The 13405-nt window shown below is 51.0% G+C and overlaps 1 protein-coding gene across 5 annotated transcripts in view; it reads left to right on the top strand.

Annotated features, from left to right (window-relative positions):
• ADCY9 (adenylate cyclase 9) overlaps nt 1–13405 on the top strand; it is a 201883-nt gene that overhangs the window by 101870 nt on the left and 86608 nt on the right. For all 5 annotated transcript variants that reach the window (XM_042854102.2, XM_042854104.2, XM_042854103.2 and 2 more), the window contains exon 3: nt 12259–12363. In XM_042854102.2, the coding sequence (XP_042710036.2) occupies nt 12259–12363 (105 nt within the window). The remainder of the gene's footprint in view (nt 1–12258; nt 12364–13405) is intronic.

Here is a 13405-nt window from a genome sequence, read left to right on the forward strand (position 1 = left end):
GATCACATTGTTGGCTCGTATTCTCTTTGTGATCCACTATAATACCGAGATCTTTTTCAGCAGTACAACCACCTAGACAGTTATTCTCCATTTTGTACTTATGTGTTTGATTTTTTCCCTCCTAAGTTTGGTACTTTGCACTTGTCTTTATTGAATTTAAACTTGTTAATTTCAGACCACTTCTGCAGTTTGTCAGGTTTAGTGGACAGGATTAGAATTCAAAAGTGCTTGCAACCCCTCCCACTTAGTATCATCCACAAATTTTATAAACCTACTCTCCACTACATTATCCAAGTCATTAATTAAAATATTGAATAGTACTAGTCCCTGTACTGACCCTTTTTGGATTCTGCTACATATGTCCACTCAATTTGACAGTGAACCACTGATAACAGCTCTTTGAGTATGGTGTCTCAACCAGTTTTGCACCCATCTTATAGTAATTTCATCTAGACCACATTTCCCTAATTTGCTTATGAGAATATCATGTGGGTGTGACGAACTGGGCCTGTTCTCACTGTGGTCTGTGAATGCTGACAGGGGAGTGTGGCTGGGATAGTCTGCATTGGGGGATGGGAGTTTCCCCAGGCGCATACCTGAGTGTGTAACATGAGAACCCAGGAAGGGGTTGAAGGCCAGGTGACTCCTTAGCCCGGGAAACTGAACAAAGGCTGTGGGAGGGGTCGCGGAAGGGAGTGTGCTGGAAGCAGGCTGGAGAGATGGCTGGGAGACAGAGATGGCTCTGACCCCCCTTGAGGGGGGGGTGGGCTGGAATGCCCTGGGACCCCAAGCTGGACTTAACTGAGGGGGTCCTGTTGTCTGCGCCTGCAAGACCTGTCTTGGACTGTATTCCTGTCATCCAAATAAACCTTCTGCTTTACTGGCTGGCTGAGAGTCATGGTGAATCGCAGGAAGCCGGGGGTGCAGGGCCCTGAGTTCCCCAATACTCCGTGACAACTGGTGGCAGCGGTGGGATCTACTGCACCCCGTGGACGGCGCTTCCTGCAGTAAGTGACTGGGGAGCAGTAAAACGAAGGGGGATTGACGGGGACCAGGCGTGCTGAAGAGTGGGAGAGAGACGGTTATTACCCCTGGGAGTGTGTGACCAGCGAGAAGGACTTTTGCAGTAACAGGGTCCCCTGGGGGGATCGCAGCGAGTGGTCCCAGGGGCGGAGGAGTCTGCAGCTCGACCCTGGCAGAGAGGTGGTGACCTCGAGAAGGGCTGGCACACTAGGGGTCCCCCTGGGAACCGTGGGGAGCTGTGAGCACACAGGCCGGTGAGTGGCCAGCAGGAAGATGTATGCCAAGCGGCTTAAGAGCGACCTGGTGGAGCTGTGCAAGCAGAGGCAGCTGCGCATTGGGAGGCTCACCAAAGAACAGCTCATTGCCCAGCTGGAGGCGGAAGATCGCGCGAATGAACTGATCCCTGTGTCTCAGGGAAGCAGCCTGGCAAATGCAGCGCAGGCACCAGTGTCTGTCCCAGCTGGGAGTGGTCAGCCGGCTGCTGAGGGCTTCCCGAGACCCCTCCTTCCTATGCCTAGGGGAAGGGTGGGGAGGAGCCCAGCAAATACCGAAGGCGCCGTGACCCCCCCGGCCAGCAGGGGGTCCCCCCGGCGAAGCCCGCCGGCCAGCAGAGGATCCTCCCGGCGACGTTCGGCATCCGGGGAGCGGAATTGGCTGGAATGGGAGAAAGAGCTAAAACTGAGAGAGCTGGAGGATCGTGAACGACAGAGACAGCATGAACGGGAGGAGAATGAGAGACAGCATCAGCGTGAACGGGAGGAGAAAGAGAGACAGCATCAGCGTGAAGAGAGACAGAGACAGCATGAACGGGAGGAGAATGAGAGACAGCATCAGCGTGAACGGGAGGAGAAAGAGAGACAGCGTCAGCATGACCTGGAACTGGCGAGATTGAAGGGCAGCGAACCCCCGGCTGCGGTGAGTGAGGGGGGACCCAGGACTGCACGGGGCTTTGATAAGTGCATCATGGCCCCATACAAGGAGGGGGAGGACATGGATGACTTCCTGGAGGCCTTTGAGACGGCCTGCGAGCTGCACCGGGTGGATCCCGCGGACAGACTCCGGGTCCTTACCCCCTTACTGGACCCCAAATCCGTGGCATTGTACCGCCAACTGGGAGAGGCAGAGAAAGGGGACTACGAACTATTCAAAAAGGCCCTGCTACGAGAGTTTGGGCTGACTCCTGAGATGTACCGGGAAAGGTTCCGGAGTCAAGATAAAACCCCTGAGATCTCCTATTTGCAACTAGCCGTCCGCATGGAAAGATACGCCAGCAAGTGGGCTGGTGGGGCCCAGACGAAGGAGGACCTGATTAAACTGCTGGTACTGGAGCAACTGTATGGGCGGTGCCCATCCGACCTGAGGCTGTGGTTGGTGGACAGAAAGCCAGAGAACCCGCGACACGCCGGGCAGCTGGCTGATGAGTTTGTAAAGAGCCGGTCAGGGGGTGGCAGGGAGGAGCCCCAAAGGAACAGGCCCGCCGCGATGCAGAGAGAGAGTCACCCTGGGACCTCCCAAAGGGGGAGTATGGGGAATCCCCTCCCACGGGGAAGGCCCAGCATCAGGGACAACCGACCGGCTCGAGGGGACCCACGGGACCTGAGCTGCTATTACTGCGGCCGAAGAGGCCACGTTCGGGCCCAGTGCCCCAAGCTCAAGGACAGACTGAGCAGACCGAACCCGCACCGGGTTAACTTGGTAGAGGCCCAGATGGACGAGGGGCAGGCTTCCCACGCAAGAGGGGCTGGCAGCTTATCAACTGCTCTAGAGAGAGAAGGGCCCCCGGCCAGCTTCTCTGGAGGGCCAGATGCTCCGGATTCAAAGTTCTCCGTTTACAGGGTTGGTGCGGGGCTGTCCCTGCGGAGCGAGTGCCTTGTTCCCCTGGAGGTGGATGGGAAGAAAGTTTATGGATACTGGGACACGGGCGCAGAGGTGACACTGGCCCGGCCCGAGGTGGTGGCCCCAGATCGGGTGGTGCCCAACACCTTCCTGACCCTGACCGGGGTGGGCGGGACCCCATTTAAGGTTCCCGTAGCGAGGGTACACCTGAAATGGGGGGCCAAGGAGGGCCCCAAGGACGTGGGAGTGCACCACCATTTGCCCACTGAGGTGTTGATGGGGGGGGACCTAGAGGACTGGCCAAGCAGCCCCCAGACCGCCTTAGTTGTGACCCGCGGTCAGAGCCGGCGAGGGGCACTGCGCCCTGGCCTTGGGGGGGGTGCCTTGCCTGAGGCGCAGGACCCTAACCTGGTGGGGAGGGAACGCCCAGGGACGCGGCTCAGGGAGGCTGCAGCTTCGGACCCAGCGGGCGAGAAAGAGCAGGTGGCCATCCCCGTCCCAGCTGCTGAGTTCCAGGCCGAGTTACAGAGAGATCCCTCCTTGCGGAAGATAAGGGACCTGGCCGACCTCAATGCGGTACAGACCATGGGACGAGGCGGCCGGAAAAGGTTCCTGTGGGAGAAGGGGTTCCTGTACCGAGAATGGGCTCCCCCAGGGAAAATGGAGTCAGGGGGGATCAGGAGGCAGCTGGTGGTACCCCAGAAGTATCGCCGCCAGCTGCTGTGCCGGGCCCATGACATTCCTCTCTCAGGGCACCAGGGAACCTGGCGTACCCAGCAGAGGCTGCTACGGAGCTTTTACTGGCCTGGGGTCTTTGTTACTGTCCGACAGTACTGCCGATCCTGTGACCCCTGTCAGAGGGAGAGGAAGGCCTGGGACAAGGGGAAAACAGCCTTAGGACCCTTGCCCAGCATAGAGGAGCCTTTCCGGAGTGTGGCCAAGGTTAAAAGGGCGGCTCTAAACCAAGAGAGCCCAAAGCACAGACCTCCAGACTGGAGCTCTGGGAGAAGACCACAGCCCAGTTGGAGCCCCAGAGGTATGGGGGTGGGAAAAGGGCACAGGCCGCATAAACCTTCCCACATGCGAACTGCGAGTGCCATCAAGCACCCCCGATCTAAGGGGGGGCGTGAAACTGGAGGGGCCTGGTGTAATTCTCACCAAGGAATGGGAGGGATGCGGGGGCATCCATGGGAACGGGGGTAGGTTCGAACTTCCCCGGGTCACTGGCTAAAGTGACCCTGCTCAGTTCGGTCTCGAAGGGGGGAGAGATGTGACGAACTGGGCCTGTTCTCACTGTGGTCTGTGAATGCTGACAGGGGAGTGTGGCTGGGATAGTCTGCATTGGGGGATGGGAGTTTCCCCAGGCGCATACCTGAGTGTGTAACATGAGAACCCAGGAAGGGGTTGAAGGCCAGGTGACTCCTTAGCCCGGGAAACTGAACAAAGGCTGTGGGAGGGGTCGCGGAAGGGAGTGTGCTGGAAACAGGCTGGAGAGATGGCTGGGAGACAGAGATGGCTCTGACCCCCCTTGAGGGGGGGGTGGGCTGGAATGCCCTGGGACCCCAAGCTGGACTTAACTGAGGGGGTCCTGTTGTCTGCGCCTGCAAGACCTGTCTTGGACTGTATTCCTGTCATCCAAATAAACCTTCTGCTTTACTGGCTGGCTGAGAGTCATGGTGAATCGCAGGAAGCCGGGGGTGCAGGGCCCTGAGTTCCCCAATACTCCGTGACAGTGGGCCTGTGTCAAAAACCTTATTAAAATGAAGATATGTCATGTCTACAGCTTCCACCCATCCGCAAGGCCAGTAACCAGAATGACTGGTCTATTCCTCATTGTTCTCCTTTTTAAAGATAGGTACTATGTTTGCCTTTCTCCTGTCCTCTGGGACCTCACTTGTCCTTCATGAGTTCTCAAAGATAATCACTAATGGTTCTGAGATTGTTTCAACTTAAATACCTGCGGTGCATTTCATCAGAACTTGCTGACTTGAATAAAGCTAACTTGCCTAAATATTCTTTAGCCTGTTCTTTCCCTATTTTGGCTTGTGTTCCTTCCCCTTTATTAATATTAATTGGGTTGAGTATTCTGAAGCAAAAATAGGAATTAAACACCTCCGCCTTCTTGATGTCAGCAGTAATTAGCTCTTTCCCTGCTAAGTAGAGGACCTATGCTTTCCTTCATCTTTCTCTTGCTCTTAATGTATTTATAGAACATCATGTTATTGCCTTTTTTTGTCCCTTGCTAGGAGTAACTCATTTTGTGCTTTAGCCTCTCTGATATTGTTCCTACATGCTTGTGCAATTCTTTTGTACTCCTTCTTAGCAATTTATCATGTTTCCACTTTTTGTGGTATTCCTTTTTGATTTTCTTCTCCTGATGGAGCTATATTGGCTTCTTATAATTCTTCCTATCTTTCCTTGTCATCAGGATAGTTTGATGTTGTGCCTTTAATATTGTGTGAAAAAGTATTTCCTTTTATCAGTTTTGAATGATCTGCTTTTAAGTTTTGTTGAATTCCCCCTTATTTTTATGTTGGGATAGATCAGGCTTCTAATCTCTCATCTCCTCTCTACTTTTCATTATTTTGTATCCTTTTATCATGTTCTCCCTCCCCACATTTAAGTCCTCTCTGAGATAAACAATCCCATTTTTTTAAATCTCTCTTCATATGAGTTTTTCCAGGCTACTAATTCTCCTCACTCTGCTCTGAAGCTCCTCTAATCATGCCATATCTTTTTTGCTACACATTAAGGCAGTGGTGGGCAACCTGCCCATGGGTCGCATGCTGCCCATCAGGGTAATCTGATTGTGGGCCACGAGACATTTTGCTGACATTGACCATCCACAGGCACAGCCCCCCGCAGCTCCCAGTGGCCACAGTTTGCCGTTCCCAGCCAATGGGAGCTGTGGGAACGGCGAACCGCAGTCACTGGGAGCTGTGGGGGGCCGTGCCTGCGGACAGTTAACATCAGCAAAATGTCTCGTGGCCCATAATCAGATTACCCTGATGGGCCGCAGGTTGCCCACCACTACATTAAGGCCTTGAACTGTTCACAATGATGCCCAGATTTTTTACCTATGCAGATACAGTTATTTAGAACCCTGGAAGGTGTAAATGTAGTTCAAAATTTTATCATACAAATGTGTATTGCTTTGCATTTATCAAAATTGATCTGTATCCATGTTATCCATTCACTTAGTTTGGTTAGGTTTCTCTGAAGTTCCTCACAGTCTTTTCTGGACTTTACTAACCTAAATTACTTTGTGTCATCTGCAAATGTTTCTGCCTCACTGCTCACTCCCTTTTCCAGATTGTTGTTAAATATATTAAACAACACTGGACCTAGGCCTGGTCTACACTATGAGGGTAGGTCGAATTTAGCTGCGTTAAGTCAGTTTTATAAGGAATGCGTCTACACAACCAACCCTGTTCTGCCAACCTAAAGGGCTCTTAAAATCAACTGCTGTACTCCTCCCCGATGAGGGCAATAGCGCTGAAATTGACCTTCCTGGGTCGAATTTGGGATACTGTAGATGCAGCGCTGTGCAATTCAATGGTATTGACCTCCAGGAGCTATCCCAGAGTGCTCCAATGTGACCGCTCTGGACAGCACATTCAACTCTGATGCACTAGCCAGGTACACAAGAAAAGCACTGGGAACTTTTGAATTTCATTTCCTGTTTGGTCAGTGTGGCGAGCTTAGCAGAACAGGTGACCATGCAGTCCCAGAATCGCAAATGAGCTCCAGCATGGACCGAACGGGAGACACTGGATCTGATTGCTGTATGGGGAGAAGAATCTGTGCAGGCAGAACTCCGATCCAGCAGAAGAAATGCTGATATATATTCCAAAATCACACAGGGCATGGTGGACAGAGGCTACACCAGGGACACACAGCAGTGCCGCATGAAAATTAAGGAACTCAGGCAAGCCTACCAAAAGACAAAGGAGGCAAATGGTCGCTCTGAGTCAGAGCCCCAGACATGCTGCTTCTATGGTCAGCTGCATGCCATTCTGGGGGGGACCCTACCACTACCCCACCACTGTCCATGGACACCTGCAAGGTGGCAGCCTCATGCAACAAGGAGGAGGACTTTGTGGATGAGGAGGAGGAGGAGGAAAATGCGCATCAGGCAAGCGGAGAATCCGTTCTCCCTGGCAGCCAGGACCTTTTCCTCACCCTGGAGCCAATACCCTCCCAGGGCGTATTGTTCCTGGACCCTGAAGGCAGAGAAGCACCTCTGGTGAGTGCACATTTGTAACTACACTTCTGGGGTTAAAAGCAATTGTGTTTAATGTTTGATTTTCCCTGAACAATTGGGATGCATTCACGGCCAGTACAGCTACTGGAAAATGTGTCTGGGGATGGAGCGGGAATCCTCCAGGGACATCTCCATGAAGCTCTCCTGGAGGTACTCTGAAAGCCTTTGCAGAAGGTTTCTGGGGAGGGCTGCCTTATTTCGTCCTCCACAGTAGGATGCTTTACCGCGCCAAGCCAGTAGCAAGTCTGGAATCTCTGCAGCACAAAACATGGCAGCAAATGGTCCTGGGTTTTGGTCACATTCATGAAACATTCAGTCTTTATCTTTCTGTGTCAGCCTCAGGAGACTGATATCGTTCATGTTCACCTGGTTGAAATAGGGGAATTTTTGTAAGGGAACAGTAATCCCCTCTGTTTGGTGATCCCTGGCACATTAGACCCCGGTCATGCTGGGCTGTTTGAGCTTGGCTAAAAGGGATCATCCCGGAGAATAGCCACGCAGGGGTGGGGAGGAGTGTCCTGCACATCCACCCCAAAACCATAGCCCCTCCTTTTAAACGGCAAACCCAACCGGCATTGGTTGCTATGGGAAAGGAGGGCACTGCAGTTTGAAACCATTCCCACATGTTATGAATGTGGAAGAAGCCAACCCCTCGTACTCTTTGGCTTACCATGGCTGCCTAGAAACCGAATTCTGTTGCCCAGCCGTGTGTGATGTGTCACCATACCGGCAGGCGCTCAATATAAAAGGCAAAATGCAACCTTGTACTTAAAACACATGTGCTGTCTGCTGTGAATTGCTTGATTCTCTGTGAAAGAGTCTCCCTTTTGCTCTCAGAAATTTATCTTCTTAAATTCTGCTCTCCCTTTTTCTCCCCTGCAGCTGCAAATGTTTCTATGCTCCCCATATCAACTCTATCCCTGAGGTTATCGCAGATTAGAAAGCAAAAATACCGCACTCGCGATGACCTGTTTTCAGAGCTCAAGCAGTTCTCCTGAACTGATAGGGTACAGCTGAATGCATGGAGGCATTCAGTGGTAGAGGCCAGGAAAGCATACAGTGAGCGTGATTGGAACACACAGGAGGAGATGCTGAGGCTAATGGGGGAGTAAACGGACATGATGAGGCGTCTGGTAGAGCTGCAGGAAAGGCAACTAGAGTACAGACCCTCGCTGCATCCGTTGTGTAACTGCCTGCCCTCCTCGCCAAATTCCATATCCTCCTCACCCAGACGCCCAAGTACGTTGGAGGGGAGGCTCCGGGCACCCAGACACTCAACTCCAGGGGTTGGCCCAAGCAACAGAAGGCTGTCATTCAAACAGCTTTGATTTGTAGTGTAGCTACAATAAGCAATGTGGCCTTGTCCTTCCCTCCTCTCCCACCCCACCAGGGCTACCTTTTACTAGACAGCGTTGTCAGTGATCTCAAGTTTTTTTTAATAAATAAAGAATGAATAGATTCAGAACAATAGTGACTTTATTTCCTGTGCCAGCTGTGGTCGAAGGTGGGGTGGGGGATTGGCTTACAGAAAAGTACATTCACCAAAGGGGGCGGCTTTGCATCAAAGACAAACACACACAACTGCCACACCATAGCCTGGTCAGTCATGAAACTGTTTTTCAAAGCCCCTGTGATGCGCAGCGCACCTTGGTGTGCTCTTCTAATTGCTCTAGTGTCTGGTTGTTCAAAATTGGCCACCAGGCCATTTGCCTCAACCTCCCACCCCGCCATAAACGTCTCCCCCTTACTCTCACAGATATTATGGAGCACATAGCAAGCAGCAGTAACAATGGGAATATTGCTTTTGCTGAGGTCTAACCTACTCAGAAATCAGCACCAGCGCCCTTTTAAATGTCCAAAGGTACATTTTGCCACCATTCTGTACTTGCTCAGTCTATAGTTGAATTGCTCCTTACTGCTGTCCAGGCTGCTTGTGTACAGCTTCATGAGCCATGGGAGCAAGGGGTAGGCTGGGTCCCCAAGGATAACTATTGGCATTTCAACATCCCCAATGGTAATTTTCTGGTCTTGGAAGAAAGTCCCTTCTTGCAGCTGTTCAAACAGCCTGGAGTTCCAAAAGATGCGAGCGTCATGCACCTTTCCCGACCATCCCACGTTGATGTCAGTGAAACGGCCCTTGTGATCCACCAGTGCTTACAACACCATTGAGAAGTACCCTTTGCGGTTTATGTACTGTTTGGCAAGGTAGTCCGGTGCCAAGATAGGAATATGCATTCCGTCTATCGCTCCACCACAGTTAGGGAACCCCATTGCAGCAAAGCCATCCACTATGACCTGCACATTTCCAAGAGTTTCTACCCTTGTTAGCAGAAGATTATTGATTGCCCTGGCTACTTGGATCACAGCAGGCCTCACAGTAGATTTGCCCACTCCAAATTGATTCCTGACTGACCGGTAGCAGTCAGGCGTTGCAAGCTTCCACAAGGCTGTCGCCACTCGCTTCTCAACTGTCAGGGCAGGTCTCACCTTGGTATTCCTGCGCGTCAGGGCGGGGGAAATTAACTCACAAAGTTCCATGAAAGTGGCCTTACACTTGCGAAAGTTTTGCAGCCACTGGGGATCATCCCATACCTGCAACACTATGCGGTCCCACCAGTCTGTGCTTGTTTTCTGGGCCCAGAATCGGCGTTCCACTGTATCAACATGCCCCAATGCCGCCATGATATCCCAATTGCCACATCCCGTGCTTTCAGGAACGTCTGTGTCCATGTCCTCCTCACAATCTTCCTCATGTTGGTGGCTCCTAGCTAGGCTCTGCACATACTCCAGGATAATGTGCGAGGTGTTTACAATGCTCACAAAAGTAGTGTGCAGCTGAGCGGGCTCCATGCTTGCCGTGCTATGGCGTCTGCACGGATAACCCAGGAAAAAAGGTGCAAAACGATTATTTGCCATTGCTTTCAGGGTGGGAGACTTGACGACATGTACTCAAAACCACCCGCAACAATGTTTTTCCCCCATCAGGCATTGGGAGCTTAACCCAGAATTTCAATGGGCAGTGGGGACTGTGGGATAGCTACCCACAGTGCACCACTCCGTGAGTCTATGCTAGCCACGGTATTGAGGACGCACTCCGCCAACGTAATGCGCTTTGTGGGGATATGCACGATCGACTATAAAAATCGGTTGCTAAAGATTGACATCTATAAAATCGACCTAATTTCATAGTGTAGACATGTCCCTAGTGTGAAACCATGAGGTAGGCACCTTTTGCCATGATGAAAATCGACCATTTGTTTCCTGTCTCTTTTTGGTTCAGGACAGTATTTTGCCTCTCACCTCATGACTACATTGTTTCTTTAGTAGCCTCTTGTGAGGGATCTTTTCTAAATCCTTTTGAAAGTCTAAATGAATTATGTCAATTGTTTCTCCTTTATCTGCTGTTTTATTGTCATGTTCAAAAAATGTGATAGCTTAGTGAAACATGATTTTCCTTTGCAGAAACGGAGCTGTTTAGAGCATATCATATCATATCATATCATATCATATCATATCATATCATATCATATCATATCATATCATATCATGATTTTCCAGATGCTCTTATTCTGTTTTTAATTATTGTTTCAACACTGAGTGGGAGGATGAGGCCATCGAGAGGAGTGAGGCCTCGAGGAAGGGGGGAAGAGGGAATGGTAACTAACCAGTATCCCTGTATATACAGGATTTCAGCATAATCCAGTTGCTTTCCTGTTGAAGCCTTGACTTTTATATTTTCTTATTTTTATGATTTTTTTAACTGTACAGTCTCAACATTGCACTAACAGTTATTTGGCATGTAATTTACAGCATAGACGGCAAAAATGCAGTCCAGCACAATATTTCTAATGTGTTCCATTGGAGAGTATCCTGTTTATTATCTGTATTCCACCTGTGAGTCCCCTATCATGCTGCTGATCCAGAGTCCACATTAGAGGCAAGGAGTCCTTTAAGAAAAGGCCACTGAGTAGAGAGCCACTTGCACTAACTTATAGGTGACATATTAATACATATTTAACTTTATTTTAGTGTGAAGATGACATACAGTACTGTACAGTACACCTCTACCCCAATATAACGCTATCCTCGGGAGCCAAAAAATCTTACCGCGTTATAGGTGAAACCGCGTTATATCGAACTTGCTTTGATCCGCCGGAGTGCGCAGCCCCCCCCCCCCGTGTTATATCTGAATCCGTGTTATATCTGAATTCGTGTTATATCGGGGTAGAGGTGTATATACAGAGTTTTAAATTGTGCACTATGATTTTTAGACCAACCAAAACAGGATTTTTAATATGCTTTGTGACAGCTTTGGGGCAGTTCTTTGGATGGAGCCAGACTCCATACAACACAGATAGAGATGGGGGTGGGTGGAGTGCAAAGTTTACCATTGAAGTCTCTCAATCCTGGGACTGTTCTGTGCAGTCGGTTCCCCAGCATAAATTAGAGCAGCCTGAGGGTTGCTTTGACTTATGTTGGCTATTATAACAGCCCTAACGAGCTGAAACTACAACCAAGGATTGTTAAGGCTTAAGGTTATCCCAGCCTTGGCCTTTGTACTAGCAGCCCAGGTAGGTGGCAGTGTCTGTTGCAGCTTTCTATTATTGCATGAGGTGGTAGGGCTTTCTCTAGAAGCAGGATGTACTGGCACAAAGTAGCTACACCACATTGGAGAATCTGGTCCTGTACGTGCATGGAAAAGCATGTCTCATCTGTCTAAATATGCTACTACCATACATTATAAATTAATTCACAGGGATTAAACACAGTGCATAATAGCCTATTATACTCAGTACTTCAGGTAAATATTACCCATAAAACTCTTAAGTAAGAAGAACATCTGGGATCGTTCACTGGCATTCCCCTTTCTGCTCATTGTTTTCAGTTCTGCTGTTTAGTTTTCACTTAACTACACAGCAATTATTCACAATAGCATTTTGTGGCCTTACACAGCATCCAGCTAAAATTGCAGTATGGTTGGACATCCTATCATGCAATTCTTATTGAAAGGGAATCTTGGAATATGGACAGTTTTGAGAGTCTACGTGTGGCAGTGAAAATGAGTCTGTTGTGAAATGCATAATTTTCTGATGGTATCTGAATATTTCTGTTTTCAATTTTTTGTCTTCTTGCAGACGTGTCCTTCATGTAGCGTTACATTTGCTCCCAACAGTGATGTCAGTATAGAGGAAGGAGCTATCCAAAATGGCTGTCAGGATGAACATAAAAACAATACCAAGGTAACTTACGTTTTCTCACTCCTGACTCCCCTACATCAGTTTTAATAGCCTCATTTTTGTACTGGGTTCCTCCTCACTTCAATATAACTGGCAAGCAGCAGAGCCAATTTCAGAATTTCAGAATAATCCAGTAGAATTTGGGCACCAAATTCTAGTCATTCTGGCCAAGGTTTCCAAAAGTGACTAGTCATTTTGCATGCCTCAATTTTTTAGTGCCCAACTTGACACCTTAGAGCAGGCCTGCACAACATGCAGCCCGGGGGCCGCATGCGGCCCACGGGGGGTGAGTAGGTGGGTTCACTGTGTGGCCCGCGGGGCGTGAGTAGGCAAGCGGCGGGTGAGGGAGGGGGGCTGAGGAGGCAAGCGGGCGAGCAGTGGCAGGGGGGCAGGTGAACCGGCAGCGGGAGGGGGGGTGGACCTGAGGAGGCGAGCGGGTGGGCAGTGGCAGGGGGTGAGTAGGCGAGCTGGGGAGAGTGGGGGGGCTGAGGAGGCGAGCGGGCAGGCAGTGGCAGGGAGGCAGGTGAGCCGGTGGCAGGGGATGGGGGGCTGAGTAGGTGAGCCGGGGCGGTGGGGGCCTGAGGAGGCAGGCGGGCAGTGGCGGAGGAAGAGTAGGCAAGCCGGTGGGGAGTGGGGGGCTGAGGAGGCGAGCGGGCGGGCAGTGGCGGGGGGGCAGGTGAGCTGGTGGCGGGGGGGGGGGGCTGAATACGTGAGCCGGGGCGGTCGGGGGCTGAGGAGGTGAGCGGGCGGGCAGTAGCGGGGGGTGAGTAGGAGAGCTGGGGGAGGGGGACTGAGGAGGCGAGCGGGTGGGCAGTGGCAGGGAAGCAGGTGAGCTGGCAGCGGGGGTAGGGGGGCTGAGGAGGCGAGCGGCGAGTCGGTAGCTGACCTGTTCTACTGATCTGGTCTGGCTCCCATCCCCTCTCCAAGGGTTGCAGCTGTCTGGAGGTGCCTGCCTTCCACGCCTTCCTCATTCACACCTCATTCATTCAACAGGGCAATTGATTACAAAGTGGGGGGAAGATCTTATTCTACTTCTAGCAAAAAG

The sequence above is a fragment of the Chrysemys picta genome, chromosome 10 (genome assembly GCF_011386835.1).
Source record: "Chrysemys picta bellii isolate R12L10 chromosome 10, ASM1138683v2, whole genome shotgun sequence".
NCBI classification, from domain to species: Eukaryota; Metazoa; Chordata; order Testudines; family Emydidae; genus Chrysemys; species Chrysemys picta.